Source organism: Propithecus coquereli, unplaced genomic scaffold (assembly GCF_000956105.1).
Source record: "Propithecus coquereli isolate 6110/MARCELLA unplaced genomic scaffold, Pcoq_1.0 Scaffold58, whole genome shotgun sequence".
In the NCBI taxonomy this organism is placed as follows: Eukaryota; Metazoa; Chordata; class Mammalia; order Primates; family Indriidae; genus Propithecus; species Propithecus coquereli.
Window position 1 is genome coordinate 2702873 of NW_012151729.1, and position 14350 is coordinate 2717222.

The following is a 14350-nucleotide window of genomic DNA, read 5'->3' on the forward strand; positions in this document are numbered from 1 at the left end:
GGCCTCCCAGAGTGCCAGGATTACAGGCGTGAGCCACCGCGCCCGGCCAGTGCTAGAGATTTTTATCCTGATTTTATAGATGAGAAAACGGAGGCTAAGAAACTTGGAAAAGGTCAAGGGATTTTAAAAAGCCGGGTCAGATGATCCGGCACACTTTGGGATTTTTGACATAACTGGGTCCCTTCCAGCTGTCTGGGGCTACTTTTTAATGGGCGATATTGATCAGGTGTTAAGAACCAGAGCTCTGTGTTCACATCCTGACTCTGCTACTCACAAGGTGTGTGACTTTGAGCGTGTCATTTCACCTCTCCGAGCCTTCATTTCCTCATCCATAAAACGAGGATAATAATAGTATGTTCCTTAAGAGCAGTGTGCGGATTACGTGAGCCCAGGAGCGTAAAGTGCTCAGCCCAGCGCTTAGCAGACGCGCTCAGCAACCCTAACTGTTCTGTATTACTCGTTAGAATACTCTGGATGTCCATTGTTTCAACTGATCCTCTCAGCAACCCCAGGAGGTATTTAAGATAGGAATCCCTGGTCCCTCTTTGACAGATGGGGAAACAGAGGCCTAGAATGTAGAGACCTACGCAAGGGATTATTTAGGGGGAAAGCAAGAGTAGGACAGGCCTCCTGACTCCCACAACCAGCTCCCACAGGGGCTGGAGAGTGGGCAAGGGTTTAGCTCTCGGCCTGGAGCTGACAGGGCAAGCACAGTTCACCCCGAGGGCCACCAGCTAATGACGGGTAGTGGCTGCTGGCAGGGTTATGTTTGAAGTCGGGAGTCGGGGCTGGTGGGAAGAAGCTCTGTCATCTGTTAGTGCTGTCTGCCCCGGGCTGTGGAGTAGGGAGTGGTGACAGATGTGCCATGTGCTTGCCGACCCCATCTAGAGGCTTTGCTGGCTTGTCAGGGTTTCACGATGCAGGTCTGAGTGCATCTGGGGGCAGGGGCTCTTCCAGGGCAACTTGCATCCCCCCTTCCAGCAGAATCTTGCTGCAAGGTGCTTACACGCCCACCTCTGTGTGTGTGTGTCTGCCTGTCTGTGTGTCTGGGAGCAGGGTTCGCAGGGACACCTGGATACCTCTCCCCAGAAGTGCTGCGGAAGGACCCGTACGGGAAGCCCGTGGACCTGTGGGCCTGCGGTGAGTCCATCCAAAGGCTCTTTTGTGCGCCTGGCCACCCCCGCCTCTGGGGCCCCTCTCTCCTTTCCCATCACTCCCCCGTCCTCTCCTCCCCACAGGGGGTTGAAGACTTTCTGGTTCTCTCTCCAGGGGTCATCCTATATATCCTGCTGGTTGGGTACCCCCCCTTCTGGGATGAGGACCAGCACCGCCTGTACCAGCAGATCAAAGCCGGGGCCTATGATGTGAGTGTCGCTCCTCCCTCCGGCCCCCGTGCCCTCTGGCGCCCTTCCAATGAAAGCCAATGTCCAGTGAGCTCGGGGGTCTGAGATGGCCTCCCTCCCACCTTCCCGGCACACTCAGGTCCCCTGCCGCTCTAGTACCGGGCGGGGGTGAACCCCACGGGAGTGTGAAGACTGACCAGGGCCAGGCAGTGTCTACACTGTGCCTAATGACTGGGGGCTCAAAGAGACGGGATTTATCCCGCAGGGCCCCAGCAGGTAGAAGCAGCACCACAGTGGGGTGAGGAGCAGGGGAGGGGCAGGCCCCCAGCCAGGTTTTATGTCTTTCTCTCTTTCATATATATAAATAATAATAATAGCTAACACTTCCGTAGCACTCTTCTGAATGTTTTACATATCTTATTACATTTAATCCTCACATCAATCTGTGACGTAGGTACTGTTACCGCCATTTTACAGATTGGGAAACTGAGGCACAAGGGACAAAGTAACTGCTCAGATCACATAGTTAAGAAATGGTAGAGCTGGGATTTGAACCCAGGTAATCTGGCTCTAGCATCGATGCTTCTAACTACCAAGCTATACTGCTCTTCTGCAAGGCTGATGTCTATTAAGCTATGTGCCATATGCTTTATATTATATTTAACTCTCAAAACATCTCTAGGGATGGCTCAAAGGGTCATGTGACTGGCCCAGGTCACACAGCCTGGGAGGCAGAGCCAAAACGTGAACCCGGGCCTTCCAATTCTGCAGTCTGGGCTATAACTAATGGCCTGCTGCTCCCCAGATAAGGCACAGCCTCAGAATGACAGGGAGGTCTCCTCTCCCTCTGGCCATGTTCTGATTTGTCCAGGGTCAGGGGACCCTGCCTCTCCCCTGGCCCAGAAGGGTCCCTTCTTTGAGGAGCCCCAACTCCTCTGGTTGCAGATGCCCACATGGATGGGCAGCAGGACCCCTGCCTGCTCCCCTGCCAGTCAGGGGCTGGGGGATCGCAGGGGTGGCCTGGGGCAGGCTGGGCAAACCTGGCCCCTCTGCCCCTTCCAGTTCCCATCTCCAGAATGGGACACCGTCACCCCGGAAGCCAAGGATCTGATCAACAAGATGCTGACTATCAACCCGTCCAAACGCATCACAGCCGCCGAGGCCCTTAAGCACCCGTGGATCTCGGTGAGCCTTCACCGCCAGGGCCGCTCCCGGGAGCCCCTCCAGACCTCAGAGTCCAGACCCTCACGGAGTCCTGGCGCTGCCCCGGTCCCTCAGGCCCAGCGTAGGGCCAAGGGGGCTTAATCTAAGAGACTCTGACCCTGCCGTTTTTCTCAGGGGTAACATGGAAACGAGGGGTGTTCCAGGTTGGCATCAGGACTGGGGCTGCTACTGGCATCGAACGGCTGGTGCCAGGTTGCTAAGCACCCTGCAACATCCCCTAGAACAAAGACTCGTGCTCCCCGAGATGCAATCCCATCTCCGTTAAGACACCCTGCTGAGGGGAACCCTTGGGTAGGCCTGCCTTCCACTCACAGTCCTCTCCCCACCCTCCTCCAGCACCGCTCCACCGTGGCGTCCTGCATGCACAGACAGGAGACCGTGGACTGCCTGAAGAAGTTCAACGCCAGGAGAAAACTGAAGGTAACAAGTTGTCACCCTCCACACCCCCGGACATGGCAGTAGCTTGGTCTGGGTCTCCACAGAGGCCAAGAGACTCGCTCATGAGTTCTTTCCTTCATGGATTCAACAAGCGTTTATTGAATACCTCCTACACGCTGAACGGCGGGCTGGGCTTGGGGAGTGAGCAGTGAATGGGACCCCAGCCCCACCCTGACTGAGCTCTTGGTCTAGCAGAGAGGACAGACAAGTGCCCGGGACGTGGTGAGTGTTATGCCTGGGCAAGCCCTGAGGCGGTGGCAGTGCACCGCATAGCAATGGCATTCCAGGTCTGGAAGGATCAGGGACGCCTTCCTGCAGCCAGTGGCACTTAAGCTGACCCCGAAGGACAAGCATGCATTAGCCAAGTAGAGTCAGAACGGGAAGATGTTGCAGACAGAGTCGGCCGCCTGTGCAGAAGTCTGGAAGTGCGAGCATGACCCTCTAGGGGGACCACAAGTGGTTCGGAGTGGCTGGGGAGAGCACTTGTGGGTGAGATGTGGCTGAACAGGAGACCACGGGGCAGAGGCCTCTGCTGCCAAGTGCTGGGGAGGAATGGCTGAGGCACTCAGACAGTGGTCATGGCCCAGAAGAAGCCACAGTGAGGCCAGGTGGGCCCAGAGCTGCAGCTTCTCACAGGTCCTGTGGGCTCTCAGGGCTGTGGCAGTTCCTGGCCTAGCCCTTGCCAGGCACCGAGGGGTCCCCAGCTGGTCAGGACAGAGGAGCGATCGGCATGGTGGGGACAATGAGGGGCAGATGTGGAGGCCTCCCAGCTCCTTTGGAACCTCCTTACCCGCTGCCCCCAGGCCTGGAATGGAGGCTCAGGATGGGGACATGGGTTAAGGGGGTGGTGGTCTGCATGGTGCCAGGAGAACCGAGTGCCACCCCTATCCTGCAGTGGGAACTGTGTCACAGAAGAAGTCTCAACATGTTGGAATCAGGGATTCTTAACATCGTAAACTGTTAGATGCAGAGCGTACAAGTCAAGTCTGAATCAGACAGCATGAGAACCGGAAGGCTGTTATCCCCCAGCCCAGCCGTTGACAGAAGAAGGTTTTCCCACACTGAGAATCCTCCAGGGTTCTGAGCCCATAGGCCACGGAGGCACGAGCTAGTCCTCAAGCAAGGTGGAGGTGGAGGGGCTGAGGGATGCAAGGTCTGCTGTCCTCGCCCAGGCAGGGAGCGTCCACGGCCTTTAGAAGCCCCCACCGTTAGGTGTCCTCAAGTCCATTGGCTTGGGCCAGGCCTCAGGACCTATTAATATCTGCTCCTAGGATGGCCTTGTCCCCGGAGCTGTGCCAGCTAAAGCCTAGCTCACCCTGACTTCTCCAGGGAGGTGGGGGATGGGCTCTGGGCCAGGGGTGGGGGTCAAATGGAGGGTGGGGCAGAGGCTTTGGCTCCTCTCTGAAGGCAGCACCCGCTTCTCCTTCCCCAAACCCGATCTGTCCCTCCTGCGCTTCCTGCTCTCTGGCCTCCCCTCCCACCGCCCTCCTCTTGTCTCTTGCAGGGAGCCATTCTCACCACTATGCTGGCCACCAGGAACTTCTCTGGTAGGTGGTGGGACCTCAGAGTCCTCAGTACACCCTGCACCTGTCTGCTGGGGCATTGTCCTGTTGGATGTTTGGGCGCCCCCAGGCTAGGGACCCTGGGGAGAGTGGGGGCTGCAGACAACTCCATGGCTGGGGGGTGTAGCTCACCTGTCGCAAACCTGTACCCAGAAGTGGAAAGTGGTCAAAGGTCAGCAAGCCTAGGGCCCACCAGGAATGCTTAGAGATTCAATCTGGCTCCCCTACCTTGCAGCAGTGCTGGGGTCCTCAGCCTGGGCCAGCCAGAGGGATAAGCTTCCAGAATGCTGGGGGTTCAGGTCTAGGCAGGATGGAGCCAGGCCGAGGGAGTGGCACTGTTATCGCAGCCGGTGCTAAGCAGTCCTGAGCTCCTGCTCAGATGGCCTTCGTGACAAGACAGCAGGGAGATATTGCCATCTCTATTTTCCAGATGAGGAAACAGGAGCTCGGGGAGGTGAGCTCTGACTTCCCCGGTCACACAGCTAGGGGGACGCAGAGCCTGCACTCAGCACGGACTTGACTGAGCCCAGAGCAAGCGCTTTTCACCAGGCTGGGTTACGAGGGAGGCCAGGGCCGTAGCCTCCCAGGCCCTTGGCCAAAGCCAGGCTGGTTAAGGCGGGGAGTGCCCAATTACCTGAGGCATGTGGCCTCAAAGAGGGAAGGGGAAGGGATTATCGTCAGGGCTTAGCAAGAAGCTCCTCTTGGCACGTTGGAGAGGGCCGGGGCCAGTGTCCGCCAGAGGCTTCTCTCTGGGGAGCCGGGATGCTGGCGGGCGGCAGAGCAGATATAGATAGCAGATAAGGCAAAGCTCACCCCAGAGGGCCTGGCTGGGGCTAGGGCCAGCTGAGGAAGCTGCTGTGGACACGTGGCCAGCACCACAGCACAGGGCCCGCTCTGAGAAGGGGGCGGCCCCGGCTTCACTGAGTGGGTCCCCCGGCCCGTGTAACCAGCTGGGAAGAATGAGACCCAGGGGCACACGCTAGAACCTCAGACTTGGCCCTTCCCACCACGGTGAACTGCCCTCCCACCCTCTCCCCAGACGAGGATCCTGCCATTCCTTACGCTGAAAGATGAGCTACCCAGTCGGTCAGAGTCTTTTTTTAACAACTGAAGCACCCTACAGAACTCCAGTCCGGAGCTCACAACATGGCGGCCCCAGGGTTGGGTCTAATTCCTACGTGTGGTTTGTGCAGCCGAGGGTGTTTGAAAAGTTTTAAAATTTTTTTTGCAATGGGTTTCTAGCCCTTAAAAAATCAGGAGATTTCACAGAAAAACTCAGAGTTCTGTCGTCTCTTGAAAATCAGGCTCTGTGGCCTCACAGAAGCCGGCAGTAGGGGCTGGAGCTGAGAGGGCCCACCCTCCCTGAGGATCGGGGGCAAGCGCTCCCTCTGCCCCGCCGCCCATCCTAGTCCAGCCCAGAGCCCGTGGAGGACGGACAGCCACTCCTCTCGGCTGCGGGATCCAGAAGTGCCCCCTGCCTTGGTGTGTGAGTCGGGAGCTTTAGAGGAGAACCTCGACGGGGTCACAAGTGCAAATGTGGGGTGGCTGCGAAGGTGGCCGGCCAAGAGCCCCACCCCACAGGGGCCCTGGGACGCCCCCTCCCAGCTCACCCTCTCAGGGCTACCAGGAGAAGGTCTTATCCTGGCTACCATTTACTACTGAGCACCGACTGCATACAGGTCAAGGGCTGTGCTAAGCCCTTGTTTAAGGCATTTGCTTAAGGTCGGAAGCAGCTGGACGCCAGGCTGGGCAGGCTGGGGAATTCAGGCCATTTCCTGGCTAGTGCCCACTTGCAGGGCTCTGGCCAGGAGGTGGGGAGGGAGGGAAGGGGAAATGACAGCGGGGGAGGCCTCCCTGGGAGCTGTTGCTTTTCCCTGCCACCAGGGCCACAGCCAGCGCCGGTGTGGGGCTCCACCGGAGCTTGAGGTTGGGGAGGCCTGTGCTGCCGGAGGAGAAAGGCAGGGGATGGGTGCTGTGGCAGGGTGGGCCACGGCGGGGGGCCATCTGCTTCTTGTCACCGGCAAAACTCGGCCTGCAGCTGTCTGGAGTGAGTAGGCAGGGCTGACACATGACCTCCGCAGCAGCATGGGGCTAAAATTAGAGAGGGCCAGGGCGGGGAGGGAGCGTCCAGCCCCGGGCCAGGCGGCCGGGCCTCCGGGTTGGCCACCACTGGCACGGGGGTGACTGGGATCCAGAGGGAATCCCCGGGCTGAAATAGCAGCTCCGCTGTCCTGGGACACGCTGGATAACTGCCTCAACCCATGAAGCCAGAGGGTCACGCTCGAGATTGCTGAGAACGGGGTGCCCAGGCCCACCCAGTGGGCCATTGGCAGTCCCTGGGCGGCCAAGGAGGGAGGCCACGGCGGCAGCCTCCCCCCAGGATTGCTGAGCCGACTCCCGTTCCTGCAGTCTGCCCTCTGGCTGCTCGTGGATGCTGCTCTTCCTCGTCCTGTGGGCCCTGGTGCCCTGCCTGGTGTTGCTAACCCTCTACTTTTTCTCCTCCGCAGGGGGGAAGAGTGGAGGAAACAAGAAGAACGATGGTGTGAAGGTAAGCCCCGGCAGCCCGGCAGGCCGTCTCTGGCAGCATTGCCACCAACGCGGACTGGCTCAAGACCCAGACCTTGCCGACGGTGTCCTGGGCAGACGCGGGTCACATCTGTGGCCAGCCCATTGCCAGACCCACAAACCTGGGCTTTGGTGCCCACCTACTCGCCATAATTGGTGGGGGTCGTGGGGGAGAGGCAGGCACCCTAGGGTGGGGGCCAGCACAAGGAAAGGGGCAGGTCAGAGGAGATTTCTGTGATTCTCCAGGGCTGGAGGACTGGTGAGCAAGAGGGTGTGAGGAGGAGACAGACGTGGCCATGACTGGTGACCTCCTTCTTGCTGAGGGTGGGTGGGCTGGAACGGGCCCCTGCCCCCCAGTGCACCTTACTCCAACCCAGAAAGCCCGTGGAGGACATACAGCCGTCCTCTAGGCTTTGGGATCCAGCGGTGCCCCCTTCCCCACTAAGAATCCTCTCCCCTCCCACGGGCCTGCCCCGTCCCACCATATACCTGCCCGAGCTACTTCCCCCTAGGCCCGGCGGCCCCTCCTTCCCATCTCTTCTCTCTTCTCCCTCTGCTCTCTGGGGCCTGGCCCCTGCTCTCTGCAGCTCCCTCCTCCCCTGCCTCTCCATCTTCTTGTCTCTTGAGACCCTGCCTTTTCTGGGCTCAGAGCCTGGCCTGGCCAGGGCCCCCAGGCTGGGCTGTGCCCAGGACGTTGGAAGGTGTGGGATGCTGTGTGAATACAGCCTCCCAGGTGTGCTGGCGGCTTCGTGGCTTGGTTCATAGCAGCATGTATGGTCTCAGGCCACTGGCTTTGGTCTGTCAAGGGGTTGCATGGGAGGGGTCTGGGCTGGATGGCCAATGCCAGGATTGGGCCTCCCCTCTGCCCTCAGCCTGGTCCCAGCTTGAGTGGCCCCCTAGGTACAAGAGGTGGGCTGTGGACTTGATCATTTCTACGATTTCAGCTTATAAACAAAAAAGCAGCAATACTCTATCTAATCATTCTCCCTTCTCATCTTGGGTGCTTGAGGAATACGCAATTATTTGGTTATTAGTCAAAGGCAGTGGTTTGCAAACTGAACTCTTTGGAACCCAAAGCTTCTGGGAGGCACTTCCCGTAGTAGATGGAGTGGGGTTCTGGGCTTCTCACGTCTACTTCAACCTGAACAGCTCTGCGTAACAGCCATCAGGGTGGTTAAGAGAGCCTGGGTGGGCTCCCAGCAGCTAGACCTTGGCTGGTTATTGAGATTCCCTGAGCTTGTGTTTCCTCATTCATGCAATGAGGTCAAAGGAGGTCCCACGTCCTAGGGCTGTTTGTGAGGATTAACTAACATAATTGCATCTATAGCTTAGGCTGGTGCTGGCATGTAATACATGCTCACGAGATGCTAGTCAGTGTTATCTTTTCTCTGTTTTGCATGTTATCAGACTTTTGGGTACGATTTCTCTTAAAAAACAAAGTTTGCTTGAGAAAATATTTGAAAACGCCAAGCCAGTTTATAAAGTTAAGAGACCCATCCCAAACCCTGTAATGCGATCTGGCGCTGAGTTCCAGCTTGCCTGCTGCTGTGGGTGAGCCCTGCATCTACCCCAAAATGTGAAGGGTAATGGAGGTTTGTGCAATGTGGGGGCTACCCGGCTTGGAGCAGCTGGGGCCTTCTCTGTCCCCCAAGTGGAGATGCTGAGCTGGTGGGGAGTGGTTCCATGGCCCTGATTTGGGGGATGTGGGGGCAGAGGCTACAGGCACTGGTGAGCTGTGGCCCAGGTTGGTGGAAGAGGAGGGGACAGAGAGAGAGGCTGCCCCGGTGCTTGGCTCTTGGGTGTGGCCCTGGCAAAGGCTGATGCAGAGCCACCGGGTGTCGGGTCAGGAGGGGCCTCCCTCGGGCTGGGTCTGGGGAAGAAACTCAGGTCGGGCTCCCGTCGGGCAGGGCCAGGAGGCAGAAGCCATCAGAGGTAAGGACAGCTCGTAGCTTGGTGGGGCTCTGCTGTCCACAGCGGGCTTTCCAGCGGGCACAGCTGCTCCCAGCGCCACTGCCTCCTGCTGTACAGGACAGACCCTGGGGGACTTCTCAGGGTGGCCTGGGTGTGGATGAGAGAAACTCAAAGGCCAATTTGGACCATACTCAGCCTCCTTCCCTCGCTTAGGATGGAGGAGGGAGGAAGTCCATCCTGGCCCAGGATCCGGGGAGCCCAGCCTGCCGCATGTTGCTCCCGGAAGGAGTGGGGAGAGCAGCAGGGGCGGGGGTCCAGTCGTGTTTTCAGAGCGAGTGAAACTGGACCCCAAGTCAAGAAGCCATGGGTTCGAGTCAGCCCTGCAGTTCCCTCCCTGGGGGACCCAGGCCGTTGGTCTGTCATCTGTACAAGGGGAGCACAGCAGCTGTTTGCGGGCGCCGGTGAGAACAGCCACACCTGATGCTCCTTTAACTCACACACCTTCAGCCAAAGCGGGAAACACACGTTCTTCCTACACCTCGGTCCCTAGGGGCAAACCGCGCTCACCTGGGCTCACCTGAAGAGGCCTGGCTGTCTCCAGCGCTGCAGGAAACGCTGGCCCGGTTGGAGTAGTCACAGAGACATGACATGTGGTGTACTTTGGGGGCTTTTAAGGGCTTTTCAAGGCCAATTTTGACCACTCAATTTCTATCATCCTTGCTAACCTTACACCATGCTTCTGCACATGGTTCTCAGAGAGGCGACTCTACTTTTGGCGAAAGTCCCTTTTACATCAAACTCTGATGTGCAGGTCAGTGCGGGATTGTTAGTATTGTCGTCTTTTGTGAATCAGGGAAATTGATCCTTTCTACCACCAAGGAGCACTGTCCCCTTCCGGCCAGCCCGAGGCCCTGACCTCCGTGAGGAGGAGCTGGCAGCTCCCACCCCTCAGCCCCACTCACTGCCCCTGTTGGTGTCCCATCCGTGCCGTCGTGACCTCTCTCCCCCATGTCCCATCCTGTCACTGTGCGTCCGAATCTGATGCAGTCTCTGCTCTGTGTTCCTTCCTCGTGTCCCGCCTGGAACCTCCTGGCCCCTGCACGGCTCCTCAGGTTTCTGCTGACAGCGGAGCTCTGTGGGCCTGTCCCCTTCCCCACACTTGCTGTGCCTGGTCTGGCTACAGCCAGGGGGTGAGGCCAACGCTAGGAGGAGAGGGGAGGGGAGGAGAGGAGGAGAGAGAGGAGAGGAGAATGAAGGGAGGACAGGGGTGGGAAGGAGAGGAGGAGAGGAGAGGCTGGCTGCAGGCTGCTGGCTGGGGGAGTCACACCATCCAGACCAGCTGGGGAAGATGCCGGCGTGTGAGCCTCTGTGTTCCTGAGAGCACATGGGCATTGGGATGTGCAGTGAGCTACCCCGCCACATCTGCGGAGGCCCTAGATGGAGGGCACAGGGTCTTAGGTTCCTGGTATGCAGAGGTTCATTGGATTTGGGAGTCAGAAAGCCCCAAATTAGACCCGAGACTCTCAAGAAATATCCAGTGCCTCCCCATGGTGAAGGCCTACCCAGAGGGCATTGCCAGCCCCTCCTTTGCTCCCTCTACGGTGCAGCAGGGAGAGAGACCTCTAGTCTCTCAGATGTTAGGGAGCCCAGGATATACTGAGCCTTTGAAGAGGGGTCAGGCCGTGAGTGCCTGGAGCCCTGGAGAGAGGAAGAGGAAGGAGCCCTGCATGCAGGCCTGGGTTCTAGCCACAGCTCTGCTGGTGGCTTGCTGAGAGGCCTTGGACAGGCCACTGCCCCTCTCTGGGCCTCAGTTTCCCATCTATGCGATGCAAGTGTCAGTCTCAATTTGCGATCTGTGAATGTGAGTCTTTAAGACTCCCGGCTCAGAGACTGAGGGAAGAAGAAGAAAATCTACATTTGTCCCTGCCCTCCTTCCCATGGTTGCGTGGCCAACGCAGGGGATGCTACACATTCCCCAGATGCTAGTACAGGCTGAATGGCAGGGCCGAAAGACTCAAGTTCAGACTCAGCTTCATTTCTGGCTATGCCTCAGTTTCCCCGTCAGCATAAAGCAGCTGAATAGGCCAGTCATGGGAGTTGTGAGTGCAAGCAGGGTTTCAAAGGACACTTAGAGGACTGGCTCCCACACTTGGCCCTGCTTGGGAGTTGCCTGGGGCTGTTGTTGGAAATGGAGATGCCCAGATGCCCAGGCCCACCCCACATCTAGTTATCCAACTCCTCAGAGGGGACCTGGTTCTGCATTTTTTATTTTTTTTTTGGAGACAGAGTCTTGCTCTGTTGCCCTGGCTGGAGTGCAATGGCGCCATCGTAGCTTAGTACAACCTCAAACTCCTGGGCTCCTCCTGCCTCAGCCTCCCAAGTAGCTGGGACTATAGGCACTTGCCACCATGCCCGGATAATTTTTCTAATTTTAGTAGAGACGAGGTCTAGCTCTTGCTCAGGCTGGTCTCGAACTCCTGAGCTCTAGCGATCCTCCCGCCTCGGCCTCCCAGAGTGCTAGGATTACAGGCATGAGCCACTGCTGGTTCTGCATATTTTTGACAAATTTCCCAAGTGACTAGGACAGTCTACTGGGAGTGGGGTCCTCTTAGAGATGCACAGGGAGGCTAGGAAGAGACGTGGGGCCTCCTCTCCAGACCTGAGCACCCTTTGTCCTTTAAGAGCATTGGATTCTGGAGGCCTTAAGCAGCTGGCATCTAAGAGCCAGGATTGGCTTCCCCAATCAGAGTGAGGCATAGTGGGCAGCCCTGGTCCAGCTTGACCTTGAGCTTGGTTGTTAGATCGGTAGACCCCGGCAGCTGTGCATGAGGACCCAAACTTTCAGGCTGAGAGGACTGGCCTCGCCAGGTCAGCTGTCGCTGGGGTCACTGGCTCCTTGTCCCGAGGCCAAGATGACAAAGGACCACCGAGGATGACCCTGAGGCCCATCCTCCTTCCACACATCCCCTCTCGTTCCTCTGCTCCCTGCCGTTTTCACGCTGTGTCTTTTCCTGTCCCATCTCTTCTCCTTGTTTTTCCAGAAAAGAAAGTCCAGTTCCAGCGTTCAGTTAATGGTGAGTGTCTGCCGTCTCCTCTACGCCGGTAAATGCTGGGCCTCGAACCCCTGCTCCTGCCTCCCTCCTGCAGGCTGCACTGGGAACCTGGGGCGGGGAGAGGGTGCTCAGGGCGTGCTTGGTACGTGTGCCTTGTGTGACAATTTGTGTGTTGTGTGTGTGTGTTGTTTGCGTGTTTTTGTTGACACCTCCAACTCCACAGCCCAGACCAGCAGGCTGACAGCAGACCTAAGGCCTCCCTTGGGTACAAAGGTGGATTTGAACCCCATCCCACGTCCAGCCCTTGGCTTTTCGCTTCCCCCTGCCCCTCTGCTCTGGAACTCATCTCAGGCTTGGTTTGTGCCCGTCGTGGCGAGGGTGGGGCTTGGTTTGCCAAAGTAGTAGGCGTCATGGAGGCCCCTCCTGAGCTTGGGTGAGGCTACCCAGGCCCATTGGTGGCAGAGGAGCCAGCAGCCCCGCCTCTGTCTAGGGGCTCCAGTGGTGGCTCGGTGACCTATGTCCCTCTTCTTCCGGTTCCATTGCTGTCTCACTCAGTTGTGTGGTTTTTCCTCCCCTCTGAAAAGCCCACCCTCTCTCACACTGGGCCTCCCTCTCTCTCTCTTCCTCTCCTGCCAGTGTGGTTTCCTTCCATGTTCTGCGGCCGCCATGGTTTCTCTCTGCTCCTCCACACTCCCTCTTTGCCCCCTCGAGCAGAAAGGACCCAGGAACCCCCTCTCAGCCCTTCCAGAAATGCCAGGGTTCTCCTTGCAGCCATCCCTGTCCTGGCCCCCGGGTCACCTGCTTAGCTGGGCCCTCCCCGTCCTTAGGCTGGAGAGTCCGATGGGGTTTGCAGTGCAGCATCTGGATGGCGGAGCCTGGGAGGCCAGCAGAAAGCGGGCCATGCCATCGGGCAGCCGGGATAGCCACGCCTGGCCGTGCCTCGTCCTGCTGCCAGGCAGGCCTCACCATCCCCTGTGTTCTCTTTGGCAGGAATCTTCTGAGAGCACCAACACCACCATTGAGGACGAAGACACCAAAGGTAGGGAGGGGCCTCGCCTTTGGGGTCTAGGGCCCCCAACTTTCTGGTACCGGCTGGGCAGACCCCTTCACGGACAGTCCCCAGCCCAGAGGGCCTCCATGCCCATCTTGTAGCCCGCTCTTCTACAAAGAGCTTCGCTTCAGCTCCTCATCAACTGGGCACACTGTGGGCATCGTTCGCCCCGTGGGCTGCTGGAACCACTGCTGGCACATAGATTCTCTTATTCCAGAGGTTACAGATTTACTTTACTGTGTATTACAGAAACGTTTAACATGTTCAAGTCGTAAATGTATAGCAGTGATATCAATTTTCCTTTTGAAATGAGTGTTTTTGAGTTGTTTAAAAAAGTGAATAGATTTCAAAATCATGAAGTGACAATAGTAAAGGAAGGGACAGGGAAACTCAGGAAGTTCCGTTGGCTGGAGCGTGGGGAACGCTGCCCGCAACGCACTAGACGTGCAGTGGCTGCTGGGGCTGGCGTCTGGCACGGCCTCGGAAGCTGGCAGGAGGGGACAAAGCCCTGTGGCTGTGATTGGACTGTAACAAAGGGCACCACAGGAATAGTCGTCACGGCTGCACTGGTGCGATGCTTGCTGTGTGCTGTCCCAGGACTGATCTGGACTGACGTACTGGAGCTGCACAACGGCCCCAGGAACGGGGTGCTGTGATGAACCCCATTCCACAGCTGAGCAAACAGAGGTCGGAGAGGTTGGGTTCATTGGCTCAAGGTCCCATAGCTCGGGAGGGGAGGGCGAGGGTTTGAACCCAGGCTCCAGGGGCCTGGCTGGTGACCACCACTCTGAGGTCTTAGCGTGTGGCAAGCGCACCTGGAGCTTCGGGGAAGGAACAGGGAGTACTGACTTCCGCTCAGGGGACACCAAATCCTCGATGCGTTAGCAACCAGCCCTCCTTGTTCCCCAGCACAGGGAGCCCAGGGGTTTGCACACTCGGGAGTCTCTGTAACACAGGAAAAGGCCGTCAACCTGGAGGGAACTCAGCCACAGCAGTTCAGACATGTTTTTAGGAGTTTATGTGTTTTGCCTTAGAATATAAAAATGGGGAAAACAGCATTTTATTATGTAATAAATATTTTTGTACAGTTGCGATTCAGGCTCTATGGCAGTTTTGATACACCACACGCCATGACTGCCTCCTGACTTGGCAGGGTGCCTGCAAGATGGGCTCCACCCTGTGTGTGTCCCTTTCTGGTCATTC

General features: G+C 57.8%; 1 protein-coding gene across 1 annotated transcript in view; it reads left to right on the forward strand.

The window, feature by feature from the left end:
- CAMK2A (calcium/calmodulin-dependent protein kinase II alpha) overlaps positions 1-14350 on the forward strand; it is a 61990-nt gene that overhangs the window by 35471 nt on the left and 12169 nt on the right. The window contains exons 8-15 of the mRNA XM_012658227.1: positions 999-1140; positions 1270-1364; positions 2406-2528; positions 2904-2987; positions 4510-4552; positions 7075-7115; positions 12085-12117; positions 13087-13135. Of these exons, the coding sequence (XP_012513681.1) occupies positions 999-1140; positions 1270-1364; positions 2406-2528; positions 2904-2987; positions 4510-4552; positions 7075-7115; positions 12085-12117; positions 13087-13135 (610 nt within the window). The remainder of the gene's footprint in view (positions 1-998; positions 1141-1269; positions 1365-2405; positions 2529-2903; positions 2988-4509; positions 4553-7074; positions 7116-12084; positions 12118-13086; positions 13136-14350) is intronic.